General features: G+C 44.4%; 2 protein-coding genes across 5 annotated transcripts in view; one reads left to right on the forward strand and one right to left on the reverse strand.

The window, feature by feature from the left end:
- Positions 1-9,591, reverse strand: part of b9d1 (B9 protein domain 1) — a 310,365-nt gene that overhangs the window by 96,477 nt on the left and 204,297 nt on the right. The window lies entirely within an intron of this gene.
- Positions 1-9,591, forward strand: part of tnrc18 (trinucleotide repeat containing 18) — a 49,437-nt gene that overhangs the window by 369 nt on the left and 39,477 nt on the right. For all 4 annotated transcript variants that reach the window (XM_061026922.1, XM_061026925.1, XM_061026924.1 and 1 more), the window contains exon 2: positions 1,517-1,868. In XM_061026922.1, the coding sequence (XP_060882905.1) occupies positions 1,661-1,868 (208 nt within the window). In that variant the 5' untranslated portion in view covers positions 1,517-1,660. The remainder of the gene's footprint in view (positions 1-1,516; positions 1,869-9,591) is intronic.

A 9,591-nucleotide genomic window follows, 5' to 3' on the forward strand; every position in this document is an offset into this window, starting at 1 on the left:
GTCGTTAATGGAACCGTGAAAAGTTTGAAACGTGGCTGAAATGCCGTGCTCCTCTGCTGCCGTGCCGCATGGATCACCAGGGGGGTGGGGGGTGGGAGGAAGGAAGGATGATTTTATAACTAACCCTCCAGGTCTAATTCAGAGGGGCTTGAATGCAACATTTGTGTCCGGAGTGTTTTATCTGAAGAGAAAATGGGTTTATTGTGATATCTGAAGCAGCCTTTCTTCGCGTCCCGCCCGCCTTGTATATCACGAGTCATGTGTTTGTGTTTGTGCTTGCAGCTTTTGAAGGTTATCTCGACTTTCGCCTTGTTTTTATCTATAATTCAAAGAACAAACATTGTTTTTAATGCTTCCTATTTTGGGCGTAGATAGGAAAAAAAAAAAAAAATAGACTCAAACATGACATCATTTTTAATCCTGCCCGTACGGAGAAAGTCACAATGTTGTTATTTTCTTAAAAGTTAGGCTACTAAAAAAATAAAATAATAATAATACCACAAAGTTATCGATGTGTGCAAAACGTTTTCTGACAATAAGGTGTATTTAAACCAATGATTAAAATCGACCTTTTAACAGCTTTAGGCGCATTGTTCAAGACGATAGGCTATTACAGATTAAACCTACTATAACACACTATAATGTATTTTAATGCTACTTATTTAAAGCGTGGTACCGGATGTCAAACCTTCGATTGGGTGCGGACAAATTGTGTTTTTTATTTTTTTTTTAGTTTTTAAAGAGTGTTAAATGTTTAGGTTTTGATTTCTGTCCTTGGGCAGCTCCCCCCCCATGTCCAGTAGTAGCAGCCTGGACTTAAATCGCTTCCGTGGGGGAACAAAACACCGCTGACCCCCGCTGCTGAATGATGCAGGCTTTTGCAACCTTATTTATTTTTAACCCCGTTTGAAATTTATATTTGATGTCGCCTTCAGTGAGGTGGTGTATTGGCTTACAGGGCGACTCGACCGAAAAAAAGCCTATTGCTGGTTTGTGGTTGAAGGAAAAAAAAAAAAAAACAGCTGTGCAATCGGAAAATGTAGAAAAAAAAATGTTATTCAAATTGGACGGTGTTGCGTTTCCATTGCGGGACCAAGAGGGTGTTTTGATGGCCGGGGCAGAGCAGCTGGCCGCCCCCTCTCTCCTGCATGTGTTTCCCCGGGAAGAGGAGCCCCGGTGTGCGGGGGGTGGAGGAGTGCTGCTGCTGCTGCTTGTCCGCTAAAAAAAAAAAAAATGTTCGATAACAGTGTTGTGGATGTAAGTTAAAAAACTCCCATTAGTCACGCAGTTTGATGTACATCAGTAAGAACATGATATAGTATCCATCTGTCGACAAGCTTATGTGTGCAACGTTCAGTTTCTGAAGTGCATTTCCAAACTGCGTCATTGCACGTTTGGACCGCCTGTTTCGCTGGAAAGAGGAGAAATCCGAAAACAAGCACTTCCCCAACAGTTTGCTCAGTGTGCCCTTTGATTGTATACCAAAGCGATGTTTTTCTTGTTGTATTTTTTATAGGTCAGCAGGATGGCTGAGAAGGAGCCCAACACGCCAAGGAAACTAAAGACATTATTATAGCCAAGAATTGGCTCTTTTTCTTTTCGGAACAAGGGGCCTATCCGAGCGGACTATTTCTTTTCCTAACTTTCCCCTCCGTGTATAATGGATGGCAGAGATTTTGGACCCCCCCGATCTGTCCACGTACCACCTCCGTTGTTGGCCGGGCTCGCAATGGAGTCTCACCGACTCGGAGCGGCAGCGGCGACCGGGAGGATCCCTCCCTCGCCCGGCCACTTGGGCGCGAGTCATCCGCCGCCTCTCCACTCCGGAAAATTCTTGTCAACGGCCATTAACTTACATCCACACCACGGTAAGTGCATGCTGTTTGTTTGTATTGCGTGCATGATGTAACGATACAACCCCCGGAGTGGTCAAATATTAACTTGAGAGAACGCTGCGCCAAAATGCGCACAGTTTGTGTCAGCATGTGCGGTCATCTCTCGGATGTCGCCTCGGTGTTTGTGTGGGGGGGAAATAAACCCAGATGTAGGTCTCGTAAGGAGGTGTGGCTGTTAAGACAAGTTACAGATGTAAAGCTATGGGATCAAGGTGAAGATACTTAGCTTTGGAAATGTGCAACGGCTTAGGGGAAAATAGACACACAAACACTGGTGGGTGTAAAGGCTCGATCAGAGCTGACTGTCGCTGCCTGGTGCTTTTGGAGGAGGTGGGAGGGGGGGTGTGTTGCTGCAGCAGTATGCAGGTCAGGGTGCAATGGCATTGGAAGGCATGTGGACAATCTCACCGTCATTGCTGGGAGAGCAAGAAGATGTGTGCAAGGGAGGGTGGAGGGTGGTAAAGTTGTGACCCTGCAGGGATGACAGAACACTTCTGACCCCCGATTGCTGGAGTGTTTGTGTGTGCTGTGGTTCAGTGTTTGGAGTATATAAAAAAAAAAAAAAAAGCATCTCCCCTGGACACACTTGGTGAATGACTGGTGCTGCTATTTGCTGCATTTGCACAGAGTCGGTTTGACAATCCCCTCTGCTGCTTCGAATCACATGAGAGGGTGTGTGAGAGGTGGATCGTTTCCACGTTTTTTTTTTTTTTTGGCCATTAAAGAAGCAGAGTCTCTGTAAAGTGAACCAACATGTGTTTGGATGAATCTCGTAGGAGTGTGTGTTTTCCTGTTGATCATCTCGTGTATATGTTATTAACTGCTGAGATGCTGAGCTTCCCTTTTTTTTTTTTACTGTCACTTTTTCCTGCACAGTTGATGTGCGCTCCTGCTATTAGTAACAGAAGTCTTGAAATAACATTGTGATTGTATCAAAGGTGATGTTGCACGGTTGCACACAGGTTTGCGGTGAGACGAAAGGGGAACGAGAGGTTTTGCCGGAGAGCGCGAGCAAACGCTGACTTACTTCCCCTCTGAGGAAGTCGTGTAGCTTTGCAGAAGTACTGATTCACTTCCAGTTGTTTTAAAGATGTTCAAATTCCGCCGTAGCTCTGCTCTCTTGGTGTTATTGCAGAAGCGTGGGTTCAATGCAGCACTTGTCATCTAGATCATGGGAGGTATACCAGAAGGTCTGGTAAAGCAATGCAAGTGCTCCCAGGGCAGGGACTCTGATGAAGCGTTAATTTGACACACGGGCAGAGTCCACACACACACACACACACACACACACGTGCACACACACACTCATGAAAAAGCTGTCAGAGATGAAATCAGCTCACAGCAGGGGGGGGGGGGGCGTGGGCGTGGGGATGATTGATGGGTGAATCGCAGGCGAAGCGACGGGCCAGGGCGCAGCTTATTGCAGCGAGTTGATGTGATTTTTGCGGCTGAGGTGTAACGTGGAAATGTTTTTTTTTTTCTCCAGGAGGAGCGATTAGATGTTTGGATTTACTCTAAACCGTGCAAATACCATCTCTCGGGAGTGTGTAGCAACAGCGCAGGGATAATGTCCCCTCCCGTGGCTGTGGAAACTGCATGTGGGTGTGCATTTTTTTTTTTGTGTGTGTGTGTGCTCTTGAAGTGGAATTGACCCAACCACTATTCCAGCATGGATTGTCAGCTTAAAACACTCCTTCTATAAAACGGGATGCATTTTATTCATCCCACACACACTGACCTTCTCATCATCTCCCCTACGCAGGACTCTCATCCTCCACCCACTGAAACACACACACACACACATCACCAGCTAACGTACGATGCAGGTCATTTAGCTTTATGACACCCCCCCCTAATATCAAATCCCCCCACACATTACGTTAACCAAACTCAACTGAGATCTCAACCCCCCCCCTGCCCCCCGCCTGTAATAACACCACACAGCCCTGTTACATGATAATTACCCAGTAATTGCTTATGTTCATAATGGTCCCATTTTACTCGCAATAAACAGCGTGAACCCGGCGCTCGAGGACCCCGCGGAGCAGCCAAGGTCGCCCCCGGTGCTGTCTTTGTTTACATGCGTTTTATTTATTTATTTTTTATGAACTGTTGTTGTTGGCTGACCTCCGTGACGGCAGAGTTCAGCAGCCAACACAACTTCACCTCCCCGGGAGGATCTACGACTTTCGTTTTTTTTTTTTTGAAGTTTCCTTTTTCCACCTCACTTAAAGGAGCAGACTGTCAACATTTCTCCCTTTTTTTTGTGTTGGAAATAGTTTGTTGACCTTTTTGTTTTTTTCGAAAAAAATAAATAAAGGGGGTGCCCTCTCTCAGCACAGACGTGTATATATATATATATATATATTTTGAACCTCTCCAGTCCTTTTCCGTAACAACACACAAGGTTCAATCTAAACACGATAAGGTCTTACTGGTTGTTTATAACATGGCTGTAAAATGGTCCTCTGTCTACTGGAGGTCTGCCGGAGCCCTCCATATGCAGATTGAGGCCATCTGTTCCTCTCCCCCCCTCCCTTCCCTTTCTGCCTCTGAGCACAGCGGAGGTAGGACCCGCTGAAATGTGGCTGCACCTCGGGGTGATGCAGGAGAATAGCCTTCACTGTTGCTGCTGAAGGCTGCAGATTATCTGACATCATTCTTTTAGGAGATCTTCTGATACCATATTTCCTCCCCTGATATGGATCCTGGTGCCTGAACGTGCCAATCAGTAGATAATGAGTATCAAATAGTGTGACAGCCTTAAAAAAAAACATCAGCTATTAACCTTGCAGAAATGTCATTGCATGCTGTCGATCTTCTTTTATGATCTATTTTGACAGTCAGTATTTGAAAAAACAGAAATAAGTATGATGGAGATCTGTCTGCTGTGTCTCTGGAAAAGCATCAACAGGCTACTCGATATGAACCGCTTCTCTCGCAGTTACAAAGGAAAAACATGGCAACGCTGGCGGAGAGTGTTGTTTTTAGCCAAAGCTAGCAAATGATCAGCAGCTGTGTTTTCAACAAATTGCATTTATGTTCGTAATTACATTAGCATCAGACGGTATGCAGCATGAACAGTGAAGGATGCTAACACATCTCTACATCTGTTTGTTTGCTTTTGGATTAAAATAACTCTTTTTTTTTTTTCCCAGTGAATTCATCTTAGATAAAAATAACCCTGTGGACCAATGAATACTGAAAGAATCCCAACCCGTAAACGAAAAAGCAAACAAACCTAAGCTAATGTAGGCGGCAGTCCAGGGAATGTCGACCAAAGGGTCAGATAAACATTTAAAAGAGAAACCCTTCAGTTCAGCTCGGCCCGAGGCTGCGTCATCATAAAACAATGTTGTTGTATGCTAACTTTAAATGACTGAGTTAATGTTCCTTCATTCCCTCAAACGACTCATGACCAGCGTGTCGGTGTTTGTAGGCTGTAAATATTAATGGTTGAAGCCTGAGTGTCCATCCATCTGTTACTGCGGGGGGGGGGGGGGCCGTTGATGGCCGTCCCCATGCTGGAAAGCCTGCCTCACATTAACTCTTACCCAAACAACAACAGGCTAAGAGCTGGAGCTGAGGCGGGTTTTAAGCCGCGTTCCATCGCGCTCACCTGTCAATCAGGTCATTATTACTTTATTTTTCAACGCCTGAGGTTGTCGCACTGGTTTTGTTTTTCGAGGGCCAGTCTGCTGATTTGACTCGGTTAAATCATTTCCCCCAGTGAACTGAGCCGTTGTTTTCAGCTCCTATTAATGCCAGGGTCAGATCGGGGTGTAGATCAGCATGCTCGAGATACCTAATGTCTTTTGATTTATCTTTTTATATGGGATCACTCTTTGTGTTCCTGCCACACAAGGAAAATAAAGAAGTAAGTATGTGGATGTTGTAAAAACCCGAAAGTGGCCGGAGAGCGGAGTTAAAGATGGAGAAAAAGTAAAAGATGCAAGAGCAACAATTATACATCTTTTGAAATTCTGATTTCTATGTAACATAACTTGTGCTAAGCGCTCCTTGTGGACAGGTCTTTCCTCTATAAAGCACCTGACATATTTCCCCCCTGGATTATAACCAGCTCACGTCTCATTTCTTCTTGTTCTTCTTCTTCTTCCAAACAAACTCAATAACTTAACTGCAGCTACGGTGAAATCATAAAACACTTCACATCCTGTGAACCGGCAGCTCTTTTTTTTTAAACTGCGTCATAAACTGTTAGAAAGTAACCGTGGAAGCAAAGCACCAAATGGGTGTAGTTGGAACCTCTTTGTTGTGTTACATGAATCGGCCATTGTTTAGCGTTATTATTTAAAGTGTATAGAACGGGGACAAGCGGAGGCTTAATGAGGCGAGGACGTCGTTCAGGGCGGCGTCCCTAATCTGTGAGACTTAAGAGTAACACGCCTGTACCCGTAGCCCTTTTTTTTTTTTTTCTGCTGCTTTTGTGTGCACCTCACAAACATGCCCTGTGTTCACTAAAGGTAAGAGTAAGATACGAGCGAGGCACCGCGGTGAATGTAGATGCTGTAGTGATTCCAGAGAAAGGAAGTCAATAGACGGAGACAAATGGTAAAGAAGAACTTAATGGGCAGAATCCCAAAGGGGGGGGAAAGTGGTGTTTTGTTTTTTTCTCCTTACGGATAAGAGCTGAGGTTGGTGTGTGTGTGTGTGTTTCTGTGTGTGTGCAGTGCAGATGAGAGGATTGGGTTCTTATGTATGGGAATGGGACCATGTGATTGTGCTTAGTGCAGTTACAGCCGGGGTTTCCCCCTGAGACGCTCTGCAGAGAGAGAGAGAGAGAGAGAGAGAGTGAGCGAGCGAGCGAGAGAGGAAGAGATTTATCCTGACCACAACACATTCATACTTGGGTAGATAAATGTGGTGGCCCTTCAAATGTTTTCCCTTTCAGGCACACACACACACAGACACACACACACACACTCACACACACACACAGACTTGCGCACACACACACACACAGGAGTATCTGTATGATTCATGCAGAGGGCAGGGCAGGGTTACCAGCCTGTCTTCCACACTGCTTGGTTAGTGTGTCTGTTTACCTTAAAATTAATGTGGCGAGTGTGTGTTTATATGTATTCAAGACACAGCCTCCTCCCCAGTGTGTGTGTGTGTGTGTGTGTGTTAGTGTGTGTGTGTGTGAGAGAGAAAACATCTCGGACACATCCCCTCTCAGATTAATTGAATCCTTCGGCAGAGAAAAAAAAACGGCTCCTTAAGAGAAAGCACAAGGCTCCGCTGCCCTGCTACAATAAACCTGTCATGAGTCAGACAAACGACACAGTCACACACTCACACATACACACACACACACAACACACACACACAACACACACACTGAACTGTCAAACACGAGAGTGATAGGCGTGTGTGTTCGGTGAGAAAACGAGCAGTGGCATGTCGACATACCTGAAGCATTAGCTAAGATGTTCTCTATGTGCCAGATTCCTCTCTTTAAATCAAACAACACTGAAAGGTCACTCAGACACACACACATTAACACACACACACTAGTCTCTGTCTGTCTGTCGAGTCTTTGCCTGGCCTGTTACATAAGCTCTATGATATTCCTCCGAGCGTAGCCGCTGCAGATTGTGTGTTGACATGAAAGCAGACACACGGAGCAGGTTGAACGCGAGCAGTGTGGTGACATCAGAGCATCCTACGCTCCGCTGAATGAATACTTCTTAATCTGCACAAACATCTCATTAACCAGGTTCTAACAAGGACTCTTGGTGTCGCATTTTTCAAAACCTGAAAATCAACATTTGAGCTTATTGGTACTGCTATCCAGTCCCGTGGGTCCTGTAACTCTCTAAAGGTAAACATACATTCAAATGAAAAAAACCTTTTAATTGAATTTGAATTGCTAGACAACAAGTATTTATTTACACAAAGAAGAACTCTAGGGGTCAGTTGCTTGTGGCTGAATGTACTGAGCGGTAGGGCTGGGAATCTTTACGTGTCTCACGATTCGATTCGATTACAATTCTCGGGGTCACGACTCGATTGAGAATCAATTTTCGATTCAAAAAAACGATTCATGATTCAAAGTCTATTTTTGAACGAGTACATACTTCAGGATCTAACTCCAGTCATCTGTGAGACTGGCTGCTTGTCTATTTGGCATTCTACTGCGTTAAAGAGCTAGCCTTAGCGCCTTAGTCACAGGGAGTGACTGATTAGCCCCAAAAAAAAAATCCTATTTTTTGAAGTTATGAATCTGTTTAAAATCAATTGTCTTGTATTTGTGATCGTGATCGTGGGGTGTCCAAAATGATAATTTGATTGTTTATTGCCCTGCCCTAAATTAAAAAATAGTCGTTAAATAGTTAAAAATGGTAATCGGAGGTTGAAATCGGGGATGAACTCGGCGGGGTAAAAAGAAATCGCTGACTAAATGAGAAGACGTGAGATTACATAATGATGTGTTAAAGTGGGGTCAGTAAAATGACTATCATCAGTCTTGGCAAGAAACTAAAGATGTTATTATTTGGATGAGAAAATAATTTCCCCAGCGATTTTAAATGAGATATTACGAAGGGAATTAAGACCTGATTAACTTCCTAACACCACCTCTAATCAGCTTACAAATTTAATACTGCTGATGTTGAGATTCTTCAAATATTACAAAATAAATTACAATCGTTTATTTACGTATCACTGTTAACAGATTAAAGTATCTAAGTGACATCACTAGACTCCCTGAGCCTGAGACTCTGCTCTCGCTGGCAGTCTCAAAGCTCTGACTTGTACACATTCATGCTGAAACGAAGCCGGCACAGAGTCCGGTCTGAACCGGGGTCATCCTGATTCAGTTAGCTTGAGCCTGCTCCATTGTTGCTTACTTTTACAAAAAGAAGATTTGCTACATTTTTATGAGTCGGGTACCTCATTCACACAGTGCATTAAAAAAAAACAAATCCGCGGGCAGTAGTTAGTGTGCGTGCCCCATTTGCCGAGGCTGTGGTCCTCCAAGCGGACGGCCCGGGTTCAAATCCGACCCGTGGCTCCTTCCCCGCATGTCATTCCCCACTCGCTCTCCCCGGTTTCTGACTATCCACGGTCCAATCTCTAAAATAAAGGTATAAAAAAAGCCCCAAAATAACTTTCAAAAAACACAATTTGTTGACTACTTTAGAGGCCGATGCATCATGGGAAAACTGTGGCGTTAACTTCTATCCTTTTTTTTTATGCTTTTAAAGATCAGAACTCCCCTGTCAGTCAGCACCTCACAGGTTTTGTTTTCCTCCCTCTTCTGAGACAAACGTTCAAGCAAAAGTTGTCGGAGCTGCAAGTGGAAATGTGGTTGTCAACACTTTCTAGAGTAGGTGTGCATGATTGTTTCACTGCATCTGTGTTACCATGCAACTGTGCATGTCAGTCTGTCTTTGTGTGTGACACAGTGTGCGAGCGTGTGTGTGTGTGTGTGTGTGTGTGTGTGTGTGTGTGTGTGTGTGTGTGTGTGTTTGCCTGTTTGAGGAGGAGTTTGTCAAAACAACACCTGCCATCTTCACGGGAGATTTCTGAGGCACAGTGAGGCTCAAACACACTCATGAGGTGTGTTTCCATCAGACTGTCAGAGAGAGTTTGTTATCTTCAGGAGGATAAACTCCTAGTTCTGACTTTTCCGTTTGTACGGTTGACTTGCTTTTTTGTTGCTGCTGCAGTT

This window comes from Labrus mixtus, chromosome 20 (genome assembly GCF_963584025.1).
Source record: "Labrus mixtus chromosome 20, fLabMix1.1, whole genome shotgun sequence".
Lineage (NCBI taxonomy): Eukaryota > Metazoa > Chordata > Actinopteri > Labriformes > Labridae > Labrus > Labrus mixtus.